The sequence below is a fragment of the Bos indicus x Bos taurus genome, chromosome 8 (genome assembly GCF_003369695.1).
Source record: "Bos indicus x Bos taurus breed Angus x Brahman F1 hybrid chromosome 8, Bos_hybrid_MaternalHap_v2.0, whole genome shotgun sequence".
NCBI classification, from domain to species: domain Eukaryota; kingdom Metazoa; phylum Chordata; class Mammalia; order Artiodactyla; family Bovidae; genus Bos; species Bos indicus x Bos taurus.
The window spans coordinates 103,595,365-103,610,076 of NC_040083.1; the positions used below are offsets into that span (position 1 = coordinate 103,595,365).

The window sequence follows — 14,712 nt, forward strand, 5'->3', positions numbered from 1 at the left end:
CTCAGAACGATGGAGGTTCAAACCCCGACCCTCCTCTGTAGCGGTGTGACCTTCTTCATGCCATCACCTCGCCAAGCCTTGGCTGCCTTGACTGTCAGTGTGGTAACACCAGTGGGGACTTCACTGGGCTGATGTGATTAACTGAGGCTGTGCATGGCAAGGCTTGGTGCAGGGTCAAGCCCGATATGGGCTCTACTGTGATGATGCACTTTGTCATACAAATTGTCCAAGACCATCCAGCTGCTAAGTAGAGAGAGCTAGGGCTTCACCCACGCAGCTCTGGCTCAAAGCAGACATTTCCACATCTCCATCTGACCTCTTCAAGTCACAGGGCCCAGAAAGGGGCCTCACCTCCCTCCTTCTCTTCCCCAGCCTGAAGCTAGGGCCACCCTGGGGTGGACCAAGTGTCCCCAGAGCAGTCACCACAGAGAAGCCTCCAGACACATCTTGTCTCCCAGACTCACCTGAAGCCTCAGAGGCCTGCGGGCCCTCGGCGGGGCCCACATACCACTTCACAGAGTGGGGCTGCGGGATGGTGAAGGACAAGACCTTGGTCCCCTGGGGCATCGTCCCCGTGTGGATGCTGTGGCTGGGCTGGGGTGGGTCTGAGTACAGGTTCACCTGTCAGGGAGGGGAGGCATGGCAGAGCCCAGTCAGAGGTGGCCCAAACCACGCAGAAGGCATCCCCTTCATTTATGCCATCACTCAGGTGCTCAATAAAGATGGATAATAGAAGTAAATAAATAAATATAAATAAATTAAAAATGGATAATAACTACTGCCTTTGGGTGGGGGCCAAATACTGGGCCAAGGGCTTATGCATCCTTTCCTTCTCTCTTTATGGCAGTCCTAAGAGGGAGGGACCACAGGCCTATTTTACAGAAGGGGGAACTGAGACTCAGAGAGGCTGAGTTACTTACTCAAAATCTCCAACTGAAAAATCCTTGGGCTGAGATTATAACTCTGCTTTGACTCCAGAGTCTATAGTTTTCCATATTAATAATCTTATTAATTTTTGTTATGATTTATGCTTATTTAAGTTATATGCAGAGTACATCATGAGAAATGCTGGGCTGGAAGAAGCACAACCTGGAATCAAGATTACTGGGAGAAATATCAATAACCTCAGATATGCAGATGACACCACCCTTATGGCAGAAAGTGAAGAGGAACTAAAAAGCCTCTTGATGAAGGTGAAAGAGGAGAGTGAAAAAGTTGGCTTAAAGCTCAACGTTCAGAAAACGAAGATCATGGCATCTGGTCCCATCCCATCACTTCATGGGAAATAGATGGGGAAACAGTGGAAACAGTGTCAGACTTTATTTTGGGGGGCTCCAAAATCACTGCAGATGGTGACTGCAGCCATGAAATTAAAAGACGCTTACTCCTTGGAAGGAAAGTTATGACCAAGCTAGATAGCATATTCAAAAGCAGAGACATTACTTTGCCAACCAAGGTCCATCTAGTCAAGGCTATGGTTTTTCCTGTGGTCATGTATGGATGTGAGAGTTGAACTGTGAAGGAAGCTGAGCACCGAAGAATTGATGCTTTTGAACTGTGGTGTTGGAGAAGACTCTTGAGAGTCCCTTGGACTGCAAGGAGATCCAACCAGTCCATTCTGAAGAAGATCAGCCCTGTGATTTCTTTGGAGGGAATGATGCTGAAGCTGAAACTCCAGTACTTTGGCCACCTCATGCGAAGAGCTGACTCATTGGAAAAGACTCTGATGCTGGGAGGGATTGAAGGCAGGAGGAGAAGGGGATGCCAGAGGATGAGATGGCTGGATGGCTTCACTGACTCGTGGACTTGAGTCTGAGTGAACTCGGGGAGTTTGTGATGGACAGGGAGGCCTGGTGTGCTGCGATTCATGGGGTCGCAAAGAGTTGGACACGACTGAGCGTCTGAACTGAACTGAACTGAACAGATGTAAAGTATAATCATTTTACAATAATATGATCATTATTATTTTTCTTAATAAAAACATTTCAAAGAATTACCATTACATTGATAATAAAGGCAATTAATAGCTGTTTCAATGAATGCATAAACCAACAAGTGAAGGGATTGTTTCTCAGTTGTGGCAGCTCTCCATCATTTGAGGATGGATTTCATATGGTAACAGTCCAGCATGTGGGAGAGAGGTAGAGAGTCAGGGAAGACCATCTGAGGCTGAAGACCCGAGTGCCATACAGTGGTTTAAAGCAGAGCCTGGCAAACTATGGTTTGTTTTAACGAACATGGTTTTAGTGAACACAGCCACGCTTGCTTGCTTTATGTATTGTCTGTGGTTGCTTTCATGCGATAATGGCAGAAATGAATCGTTACCACAGAGAATGTACGGCCCACAGAGCTGAAAATAATCACTATCTGGCCCTCTAAACAGGAAGTCTGCTGATCCCCGGCTGAGTGTATGAGCTCTGTATGCCTGGGTTCATGTCGAAGCTCTACTTCTGGCTTCGAGTCCTCCAACAGCTGGTTGGACTAACCTGTCTGTGCCCAGAGTGCTCGATGAACAGCAGCCATCACCTCGTGTTTGTCGTCATCGGCGGTGTAACTGTTTCCACCACCATCGCTCCCACCATCATCATTGCCATTGTTATTTATCTGGCCCTCATGGAGGCAGGTCCCTAAAAAAGCTACTCTCCCGTGGTGCCTCAGTGCCCCCAGTCCTTGGCATCAGGCAGCTTATCTTACTACCCTCTGCTCCCCCAAGGTCAGGAGTGGACAGTTCAGGGTGGGCTCCCAGGCCTATAGACAGGACAGGCAGCCTCTGCCTGCTTAAGCTGCTCTTCACGTCCTGGCCATGGCAGAGCAATCTCCTGCAAAGTGAGGGACAATGGCCCAGCCATGGCTTGGCCCCTGCTGCCTCCCCCCTCTTTCAGGCCCAGCCTCTGATGAGAACAAAGCTGGATTTTAATAATCCCCTTGGCCATCTGCTCAGGCCTGCCTGGGGGGATGTGCCCCCCAGCACCCCTCTCCTCCCAAGGTGACCCAAATCTGGGGAAGGCCTGGCCCTCCTGCATGTTCCCCCTTGCCCTACCCTGCCCATCCCCTATCCTCAGGCCTGGCTCCCCCGCAAAGACCCCAACCTGGGGGAGCAACAGGAACAAGCAGTTCTCAGCACCTCTGTTTCCGCAGAGGGACCAACAGCCTGTATGGAGGCCCAGGAAAGCAGGGAGCTGGGGGAGAGTGTGGGCAATCGCTGAGAGGCTTCAGGCCTGCCCCTCCCAACCTGTCTCATGACGCGGGCAGGACCTAACCCAGGGCCACCCCGCATTTAAACCAGGGCATCCCATGGTGCTCCCTGAGGCTGGACTGGCTCCCTCAAGGGTGTTAAGCAGAGAAGGGTGGACCAGCAAGGGTGGGAAGCAGCGGGTTAAATAACCAACTATTCTCAGCACAGCTGGGTTTCACACAGCCTTTAAAATGCTAATGGACTTTATGAAAGGGGCGGGGAGTGGAGAGAATAGGAAATGTTTCCTCAACCCCTCAGAACACACAAACCTCCCTAGCCCTTCTCCCTACTTCCTCCGTCCCCCTCCCCCAGCCCCTCCCCCATCCTTGCATCCCCACCCCCACCCCCACCAGGTGGCTTGCAGAACACACACTTCAGGAAAGACGGTTTTGTGTCATGCCCCCTGATTCTCTCTGGGGTAACTTCCGGTCTCAACCCCTCCAGACCCTCCTACAGCTGAGATGGGGACAGCAGCTGAAGAGAGATGGCCCCAGGGTAGTGAATGCACGAAGTACTTGCTCAGTCTTGTCTGACTCTTTGCGACCCCATGGACTATACAGTCCATGGAATCCTCCAGGCCAGAATACTGGAGTGGGTAGCCTTTTCCTTCTCCAGGGGATCTTCCCAACCCAGGGATAGAACCCAGGTCTCCCACATTGCAGGTGGATTCTTCACTGGCTGAGCCAGGGCACCCCTATAAATTCTGACCCTAAGCTGGTCCCCGGGCACTGACTCCTGATCAGCCCTATCTCCCTCCCTGCTTCCACCCCAGACCAGATCCAGTGGTGCCCCCAGGCCAGGCCCTGGGACTCCCTGGTCAGCCACCTCAGCGGCAGAAACCAGGATCATCAAGTTTGGCTCTGTTAAACCTAAAAAAATAAATACATAAATAAACTCGTAAGCCTAAAAAGACAGTCGACTCGGAGTGGGCTTTGCAGCCAGAACACTGGGCTCAAACCCCAGGTTTGGCACCTGCTTGGTGAGTGATCTTGGGTGAATCCCTTAACCTCTGTGCCTCAGTTTCCCCAGTGGTAGATGACTTAGGACAGTAGTCCGTAGCATCACTTATTGCTATTGTTATTACACTGTAATATCCTCATTCTACCTTGTCCCTATGCCTCTGCCACATACCTTGCCAGGGCCTGAGCAGAGCTCACCCAGGCACAGCGAGAAACAGTGCCCACTCTGGAATCAGGCAGAGTTTAATCCCCCACTTTTAATCTCTTACCAGCTGTGGAAAGTTTGCACAAATCGCTTCAACTGGCCGAGCCTCAGTTTCCTCTTGTGAAGAGGATCAAATGAGTTGACCCTGGCAGTATGCTTAGCCTGGGGCCTGGCAGCTTTTACTGCTCAGCAAATGCCAGTCTCCTTCCCCTGGTCCCCACCTGTCGCTGCTCCTCTACTGCTGTGCCTGGCTTGGGTCTCCAGGGTCACATCCCTGGCCTGGGGTCCAAGCCTTCCCCTGGGGGCTCTGAGCAGAGTGAGTGGCTCAGCTGGCTGCTGGGAAGGTCACTTCAGCCAGCTCAACCTCAGTTCAGTTCAGTTCAGTTCAGTCGCTCAGTCGTGTTTGATTCTTTGCGACCCCATGGACTGCAGCACACCAGGCCTCTCTGTCCATTGCCAGCTTCTGGAGTTTACTCAAACTCAAGTCCGTTGAGTTGGTGATGCCATTCAACCATCTTTTCCTCTGCTGTCCCCTTCTCCTCCTGCCTTCAGTCTTTCCCAGCATGAGGGTCTTTTCAAATGAGTCAGTTCTTTGCATCAGGTGGTCAAAGTATTGGAGTTTCAGCTTCAGCATCAGTTCTTCCAATGAATATTCAGGACTGATTTTCTTTAGGATTGACTGGTTGGATCTCCTTGCAGTCCAAGGGACTCTCAGCAGCTCAGCCTGCAGGAGCAGTAACACTTTTGCCTCTGTGAGCTGGCCTCCCTGGCAAGGTCTCTGAGCAGGAAGCCATCCTGGGGTTTCCTGAGCCTGGACAGAGCTCTGGACACAGTGAGAGGCCCGGCTGGAAACTCAGCTCCCCAAGCTCTGCAGACCCAGTGAGGCCCCTCCCCACTCAGGCTCCTCGTCCTTCTCAGCACGCTGGGACGTGAGTCCTGCCTGTACTGTTTCCCAGGGCGGGGAGAGGATTGTTTTGCTTCCAGGAGAGTCGAGCTGACCTGTACCCACCTTTCTCTTGAGGAGAATTCTCAGGCCAAAGAATCACTTTTTCTAGAAAGCAAAAGCAGGTGAGCTAACGCTGCACCATTCCTGGCCTCTTCTACCTTACCTCTTCACACACTGGGGTCTGGGATACCAGCCAGGCTGGCGTCCCCACATGGTGAGTCCCCACTGGGTCGGGGGAAATGTCCAGGAGATGCACATGGCTATGATCCCACTGAGTCCCCCTGCTCATGCCTACTCTGTGCCTGGCACACAAGGGCACCCAATGAACACCTTCATTTTAATACTGTTAATATTCTCTGATTCTTAGATAAGTACTTCCAAAACCCAGACTCATTCCCTTTCAAGAGTAAAGGAGGAAGGTAGGAAAGGAGGGAGGGAGAAGATATTCCCAGCCTCTGTTCTTGACCTTGACCTTTGGCAACCTCTGCCCCTTTTGGGGTCCTGATTCTCCAATCTGTGAGACAGGGGACCTGATGACCAGACCGTTTCTCCTTGGACCTTCTAGGAGCCTATGACAATGTGGTTTCCCCAGAAGGGATGTCTTATCAAGCCCCCTCAACAGTCCTCCAGCTCTCTTTCTGCCCCTGAATCTGACTCAGAGAGCTGAAAGAAGCCTGAAGACATGGGGGTTGGGAGGGGGCAGCCCAATGGCTCCCAGGAGGCCTGCTGTTGTTCAGTCCCTAAGTTGTGTCCAACTCTTTGCAACCCCATGGGCTGCAGCACTCCAGGTTCCCCTGCCCTCTATCTTCCAGAGTTTGCTCAAATTCATGTCCATTGAGTCTGTGATGCTATCTAGCCATTTCATCCTCTGTTGCCCCCTTCTCCTTTTGCCTTCAATCTTTCTCAGCATCAGGGTCTTTTCTAATGAATTGGCTCTTTGCCTCAGGTGGCCAAAATATTGGGAACTTCAGCTTCAGCATCAGTCCTTCCAATGAATATTCAGGGTTGATTTCCTTTAGGATTGACCGGTTTGATCTCCGAGCAGTCCAAGGGACTCTCAAGTGTCTTCTCCAACACCACAGTTCAAAAGCATCAATTCTTCAGCACTCAGCTTTCTTTATAGTCCAACTCTCAGATCCACACATGACTACTGGAAAAACCATAGCTTTGACTATACGGACTTTTGTGGGCAGAATGATGCCTCTGCTATTGAATGTGCTGTCTAGGTTGGTCACAGGTTTCCTTCCGAGGAGCAAGTGTGTTTAACCCCCTTTTACAGCTGTGCCCAAGGAGGCCAGGACAGAAAGGATCTGCCTGTGTCAGGAGGATATGGGGACGTGGGGAAGTCTTGCTCCTAGAACAGGGCCCCTCCGCTTTCTCAACGTGGCGGCCTTGGCAACACATTGTGGAAAAGGAGTTGCTAGATGGTGGAAAGCAGCTCCCTGGCAGGGAGAGGGTCTCGGAGCAGGATGGGGGCAGCCTGGGTGGGGGCCCTGAGAGAGGAGGCAAGTGAGAGGGAGGGTCTGCATCTCTGCACCCCAGCTCCCACCCCTCCTCCACTGCTGCTTGATGAGGCAAGAGGCCCGTAGGCGGAAGCAGGAAGCCAGGAGGGACTGCGACAAGTCCCACTTCCTGCCTCACCCCAGAAAAGGGGAAGGTCCCAAGTGCAGTGTTCACAGCCTCCCATAGACCGGGTGAGGACTGGGCAGGATGTGGGGGGACCGACTTCCCCCTCCACACTCCCCTCTCCTGCACTAGACATTCAGAACGGGTGGAGAGGCTGTGGGTGAGGAGACAGGGGAGGAGAAAGGCAAAGGGGAGTGTTAGCCCCCAGGGTTGAGCAGAAATTCTGCACTACTCCCTTGGGGCTCAGAGAGTCCAGGTAACTTCCTTAGGGTCACAGACCTAGTCAGTAATGGAGACAAGAGTTGCGCCCAGGTGGTCTTACTCCAGAGTTTATCTAGAAGGAGAGCTTCTGGTGAAATTCCTGGGCACCCCAGATTCTAGGATTCGAGGACTCAGAGCTCATCAGCAGCCTGGAGAGGGCAGGTTGCCGCCCCAGGGTCACAGAGTGACCCTACGGTAGAACAAGGAAGGACTGCGTCCCCTAGCCCCAGGGTCTCTGGAGGCAGGAGGCAGTGGCTAGGGAAAAGCGTCACCCCTCCGCCCCTGCACCCCTCCACCCCTCCACCCCTCCACCCCTCCACCCCTCCACCCTACCCGGCCCGGTACCTTGGCCCCGAGGCGCAGCTGGTCGATGGTGTTCTCGGCCTCGGCATATTTGGTGAGGAGCTTGTGATAATCCTCCTGCGGAAAGGGGGGCAACGAGGTCACACACCAGGCCTCTGACTGTGAGATTTCCCCCCACCCCGGGAACCCACTCCCCAAAGGGGGCCTCTGGGTGCCTCGGAGGGAAAGGGCTCGGTAGTGGCAGTGCAGCAGACCCCTGCAGTGCAGACCCCATGGCCAAATTCTGGAGGGTCTGAGGCCGCAGGACCATTCATGCACCGACCTGTCTATAGCCCTGACAGCGGCGATGGCCTCAGGGCCAGCTCACTGCGATGCATAACCGGTCACAGAGAATCTCAGCTACTTGCCTATCTATCTGAACTCTGCCTGCGTGTGTCTTCCCCATGGCTCTACTCCCAGGAGTTAAGTAATATGTGCTTAGTCAATATCTCTGAATGGCTGATTGAATGAACCATCTAAGGGTCCACTGGTAGGAAAATAGAAGACTTGAAAATCACAGTTGCATTTACTCAGAGTTACAACCTGCCAGAAACAAAACTGAAGTGCTTCTTAAAACAAGTCCTTACAGAGGAAAAGCAAAAACAAATGTCACTGGTCACCTTTGAAGAAGGCCAGGGAACCCATGCATTGTTCTGAAAACTGGTCGTTAGAAGGACAGAATCCAGCATTTCTCCTGTCTTTCCCATGTGAATAAGCCCTTGGTAACCAAATAGTTGATGAAGGAAAGTTTTATTTTATAGAAGATTTCCAGCAAAAAAAAAAAAAAAAGGCAGGGTACTACCACTCTGTCGCCCTCAGTGAAAGCCTGGATCAAGGTAATGGCCATCAATAGTCAATATCACAAATGAGACCAGCAGGTGGTTTACACTTCCTGAGGCACCACCTACGATGGACTCTTCCAAAAATCCCTACCCACATGGAACTACGATCAGGGGGAAATAAGCAAATGACTACAACCTGGAAACACCTCTAGTTCTAACTGGGCAAAACACAGGACAAAGAGAGGACAAGGAGACATATGAAAAGATATCAGAGGGTGTATCATAAAACCCCAGAATGTGGGAGACTCTGCAGGACAGAACTGGTTCCTTTAACAGATAAATTACACTGAAGAAAGAGATTTGGCAGAAAATGCAAAGAAGGGACTTCCCTGGCATCCCAGTGGTTAAGACTTTTTGTCTTCAAATGCAGGGGATTTGGATTTGATCGCTGGCTAGGAAGTTAAGATCCCACATACCTCTCGGCCAGAAAAAAACCCAATAAAGACTTTAAAAATGGTCCACATCAAAAAAAAAAAAAAAGCAAAAAGGCAGAAGGTGATGGTGAGAGACTTGAAGGCACAACAACCAATACCTATCTGAGCCGTGTTTGGGATCCTGATTCGCACAAACTGAAATAAGCCATTTATGAGACAAAGGGGGAGATCTGAATACTGACTGGACATTGGTTAATATTAAGGAATTGGCATTAAATTTTAGGTAGGCCGACGATTATCTTCAAGAGTGATTACTTATTGTTAGACATACACACTGAAATATTTGAGGGTTAAATGATTTGATGCCTGAAATTTGCTTCAAAATACCCCAGGAGTAGCAGGTGAGAGGTCGAGGAGGTGAGGCCGTTGATGAAAAAGGTAGATATGGCTGTGTGATCGGGCTTCGGGGGTTCATCACTGCTATTTTCTCTCTTGTATGTTTCGAATTTTTCTTAGCAGGACTTGAAAACAAACACAGCCTATCCTTACAGCATGAGTGCAATCACTGCTTTTTTTTTTTGAACAACAGGCTTGGGAGTATCTTCATCGCTGGGGGTACAACACTCCCATCACGAGCAGGGGGCTCCTGGTTGGCCCCCCAGATCCCCCAGACCCCCCCCCCAACCCCGTGCCAATCCTATCCAGCCTCCAACCCACACCAGCAGGCGCCTTGGTGTGGAAGTGAGTCAGGCTTACCTGGAGCTGATGGACAAGCTTGGTGGCTTGCTCGGGTGTCTGAAATTCTTGGGGCACCCTGGTGATGGGGTGGGTAGGAGGTGGGTTCTTTCCAGGGCAGACGTCTCCACTGCTCAGCAGCACCTCTCGCACAATCTCGGCAGGAGACTTGAAGATCAGTGGCTTGGCAGGGCCCTCGGGCAGCCTACTGTGGCTCCTGGCCTTGGGGGGGTGGTAGCTCTCATCTTTGGGGAACTTCACCCGGGGTCCCACCTTGGAGAAATCAGGGAGCGGGTAGTTCAGCCGCCCCCGGCCGTACTTGGGGGCATCAGAAGATGAGTGGCCAGCCAGAGTGGCTCCCGGCCTGGGGGGTGGCCTGTCCTGCCGAGCTGGCCTAGGGGAGGGGTTGGGAGGGCTGATGGAGCCGGTGAATCGGGAAGGGAGTGGCTTAGGTGATGTCCGCGTCTGCTTCCAGGACTGGCCCCCCGGCTGAGGGCAGGAGAGGCTGCTGTTTTCTGCCCTCCATCTATCTGCAGGACACTGGAGGCTCTGGGCGAGTGGTGCTGAGGATCCCTGGAATTCCGTGGGCGTTGCCAGAGCAACACTTCCTTCAGTTCTGTCATTTGGGTTGAGGAGGTGGTGGCTGGGGCTCTGGGGTGAAGTTTCTGCCAGGGCAGTGGGCTGGGGGACATCAGTCTCTCCTTCCCAGGTAGAATCCAGGTTGTCACTGGGGTGATTTAGGCTCACAGTCCCACTGCTCCAGGACCTGGGTGAACTGAAGTCAGCAGTTGGGTTGACCTCAGAATGTTCTGGAAGTTTGTCTCCACTGGCTTGTTTGCTAGAAGCTACCCAGCCTGCAGGCTGACCCCAGTCCAGAGTGGTGGGGCTGGTGCTCCCATGGCCCCCTGAGCTGAGATAGGTCTCATACCCCAACCTCGGGGAGCTCTCTCCAGCTTCCTGGACCTCAGGACCTTGCAGAGCCTCACTTGGATCCTCTTTGGTCATGTCCGATTGAGGATCCTGCTGGGGGAGCCAGCTGAGAGGCAAGTTGGAACTTTCTGGGCTGTCCTCATCCTCTTCTTCAGACTCTGGAAAGACACGTCATGGCTTCATATACACGAGACCTGGACTCACCGAGTCCCATTACCTAGGTCATCTCAACCCCTGGGCTTTCATTTTCCTAATATGGGGTGATGGCAAGAAGCCCAGTAAATTCCCCCATACGGCCAAATACTTACCTAATACCTCCTCTGGTGGTCTCAAAGGTCCTCCAGCCTCAATCCTTAAACCTGGTTGTCCCCCTAGTGTTTCCTGTCTCAGCAAATGGAAACATCACCCCATCCAACTGCACAAGGCAGAAACCTGCAGGGTGTCTTTGCTATTTCCCTTCCCCTAAACCCCACAATCCAACCTGTCACCTGCTCCGGTCCTGGTTACCTCCTAGGGTGCTCTCAAACTCACCTACTGCCCTAAAGTCTCTTGCCTGGACCCCTGTAGCAGCCACTTAATCATCGCATCCTCCACCTGAAAATTCACCAGTATTTTCCTCTTGTTCCCAGGACAGAGCTGAGCCTTTAACATGGGCTGAAGGTCCCTGTCTGCACCCCCCGTGAGGTCTTCTGTTCCAGCTCTTTCCACGGTCCCTCTCAGTCTTTCCCTGGCCTAGCCGTGCCACACCCTCTCCTGCCACAGGGCCTCTCTACACGCTGACCTCTCTGCTAGGGTCCTCTTGCCCTCTGTTTGCCTAGTTAACTCCTATTTGTCCTTCACACATTAGCTCAACCTTGACCTCGTCAAGGCAGTCTTCTCTAACCTTCCTAACTTAGGTCAAAATCTCCCTTTTATAGGCTTTCACATGACTGAATACCTCTACGTTGAAATACTTATTACAGTGGCAGCTTTCTATTTATTTATGTGATTGCTTCATTAATATTTTCTTCCCCCACTGTACTGTAAGCTCCATGAGGACGAAGATACCCTCTGCTTTTATTTACTATTGTATTTGCAGAGGAACTGCTCAATATTGGTTGACAGAATAGAAAGAAGAAGGAAGGGAGGGATAAAAGACAATAATGCATGCAAAACTCCCCCAAAATGGATAGTTGTTGGAATTATTATACTGTAGGTGCTCAATATTCATTCATCCATCCTACTCACCCACCCTCCCACTCATCCGTTTGTCACCCACTCATCCATTGATCCGGAGAAGGCAATGGCACCCCACTCCAATGTTCTTGCCTGGAGCATCCCATGGACAGAGGAGCCTGGTAGGCTGCAGTCCATGGGGTCGCTAAGAGTCGGACACGACTGAGCGACTTCACTTTCACTTATCACTTTCATGCACTGGAGAAAGAAATAGCAACCCAGTCCAGTGTTCTTGCCTGAAGAATCCCAGGGATGGGGGAGCCTGGTGGGCTGCCGTCTATGGGGTCGCACAGAGTCAGACACGACTGAAGCGACTTAGCAGTAGCAGCATCCATTAATCCAACCATCTATCCTTCCAATAATCCATCCATCCACCTATCCACCCACTCACCCATCCCTCATCCACTCACCTACCTATCCATTCATTACCCATCCATTTACCCACTCATCTACCTATCCATCCATCCATTCACATATCCACTACCCACTCACCTATCAACCACTCACCCAATCATCCACTCATCCATCTATTTATCCACCTATCTGCTTATCCACCCACCCATCCATCCATACATCCATCTATCCATCTATGCATCATCCATGAAGTCAGTGCTTATTGAGCACTTACTCTATCCTAGACCCCACGTCCGCCTCTGGCACAGATCCCGAGTTTCAGGAGATACAGTCTGGGTACCACCAAGCACAGACTCTCTGCTCTGGCAGATGCACCTTTGCCATAATCCTTATGTCACTCTTTGCTCCCCCATGCTCTTTCCTCTAGCCTTGGCATTTCTATATCTTTCCACTCCTTAAAATTTCCTTTAGCAAGCCTCTCTTGTTTACAGCAGATTAAGTAACTTGCTCATGCAGTGGCTCAGAGCAGTTCTGGACTTGGAAGCAAGGTCCCAGCTATGAAGGCAAGTTAATCTCTGCTGATGGGGAACATGTGGTGGAATGAAGAGGTCGGACTTTGGAACCAGGCAGCCGTGGGTTCATTCCTGGCTTTTCTGATCCCTCACAGGGCGCCATGAATAAGAAGTTGACCACTGTGGCGGTCTTTATCTGGAGGCTAGTCTCTCCTACTGGCAGAAGGCGGTGAGTAAAGAAGGAGGCACGGTTTGTGCCCTGCCCAGCCCTGTGCCTGGGACAGAGTAAGGACACAGGATGTGGCAGCGGCTGTTACATCACAGCAGGGGGCACCCACGTGACCTCAAGGAGAGATCCCATTTGCCATTCCCTGAGGAGAGCTCAGAAACGGCTCCTGAGTGGGTAGCTGTGGGCAAACCCCATTTTACACAGACCCTGCCTGAGGAACCTGGGGTCACTGCACAATCTGCCGTTGGCCTGATGGCTTCTCTGACATCCATGAGGGCCTACCTGATTGCAGAATCCTAAGACGGGGGTGTCTCACTCAAACTCAAATGCAGTAGGCACAACGTAATCAAGCTCGATGGTGTTATTACTCCCATTTCACAGATGGGGAAAATCAAGCTTCAGAGAGGAGAAAGGACTTGCTGAGCCAAGCTAGCAATTTAGTCTCAGTTGTTTTTGATGCAAAGAGAACGGTTATTTTAGAAAACAAGGGAAGCCAACATTCTCGTTGCTAACTGGGATTTTAAAAAATTGTAAAAATGGGCATAACCCCTGAACCAGGCAATTAAAATGATCAAGGTTATCATCAAAGCAGGTGTGCAAAGATAGACTAATGCCATATCTCTGCATTATTTGTAATAGCAAAAAACTAGACATTACCCAGTGCGCAGCAGTAAGAGGATTGGCTCAACAAATTACAGAATACCCACACCATGGAATTCCTAAGCAGACATTAGAAATGGTTTGTGGAAGAATATTTGATAAGCTGGGAAAGTGCTCATATCTGTTAAGTTACAAAAAAGCAAGCCACAATACAGCTTGTAGAATGTTCTATATTCGTATTACATATATATATATTTTCACACATATGAAAAAGGGCAGCTATCTGGATAATGAGTAATTTTCAGTCTTTTTCTATTTTGGTTTGTATTTTCTGATTTTTCTGCAATGGACAATATTGTTTATATAATTCAAATCTTTAAAAAAATTTAAATTATAGGCTTCATTAAGTGGATAACAAACAATGTCTTACTATATAGCACAGGGAACTCTGCTCAATGTTATGTGGCAGATGGATGGGAGGGAAGTCTGGGGGACAAAGTATACATGTATATGAATGACTGAGTCCCTTTGCTGTCCACCTGAAGACATCACAACATTTTTAATCAGCTATACTTCAACATAAAATTAAAAGTTAAAAAAAATTTAAGCATAGACTTCATAGATTTTAATTTAAAAAATTCTGAAACTCCACATTCACTTCCCACCTCCCTCCTGCTAGAAGGTGAGATGTTCAGGGTACCACTGTGGCATTGTAGGGGAGTCAGCCTCACCCGCTTCTGAAGACTCTCCAGATTCGGGATCCTGGCACCCAGCAGGCTGTGAGTCTTGGCCCCACTTGAGTGGCTGCAGGCACTGCTGGGCCTGGCGGAAGTCCTCCAGGAGCTCGGGGCTGCTCGCAGTGGGAAAGGGTCCCTCCTCTTCTGAGCTGCGTGTGCCACTCTCATCAGCATCCTTTCCCTTTTCAGCCCAGGCCCAGCGCCGCCGCTGGGGCCCCTTCCCCAGGCCCGGCTCGACCCAGTGGACCTCTGTTCCAGAGCTGGCCATTGGGCCTGGCCTGCGTTTCACCTGGGCCCCTTCATCTTCAGGAGGTGGAGCTGCCCCTATGGGCACCAGAGTCCCCACTGGCCCTTCTCAGCACCAGCCATCCTGCTTGTGGCCTGTTGGGACACAAACAAAGGGAGACCATGAGTCCTCGAGCTCCCTCCTGTCTTCAGGAGCAGGAATCAGCAATCAGAAGCCCTGGTTCAGTCCTGGCTCCAGCCCTTTGAAGCTGCATGACCTTGGCCCGATCATTCCACCTTGGATTCCTTCATGAGTAAAACTGGGGTAATAATTCTTCTTTCTCTAAAGAGTTTGGTAAAATGCCCTGAGATACAGGATAAGGAG

General features: G+C 51.0%; 1 protein-coding gene across 2 annotated transcripts in view; it reads right to left on the bottom strand.

Annotated features, from left to right (window-relative positions):
* The window catches only part of AKNA (AT-hook transcription factor), a 58,902-nt gene that overhangs the window by 27,334 nt on the left and 16,856 nt on the right, over positions 1 to 14,712 (bottom strand). For both annotated transcript variants that reach the window (XM_027550610.1, XM_027550608.1), the window contains exons 2-5: positions 14,097 to 14,483; positions 9,547 to 10,613; positions 7,578 to 7,652; positions 465 to 621 (exon numbers count right to left, since the gene is read on the bottom strand). In XM_027550610.1, the coding sequence (XP_027406411.1) occupies positions 465 to 621; positions 7,578 to 7,652; positions 9,547 to 10,613; positions 14,097 to 14,370 (1,573 nt within the window). In that variant the 5' untranslated portion in view covers positions 14,371 to 14,483. The remainder of the gene's footprint in view (positions 1 to 464; positions 622 to 7,577; positions 7,653 to 9,546; positions 10,614 to 14,096; positions 14,484 to 14,712) is intronic.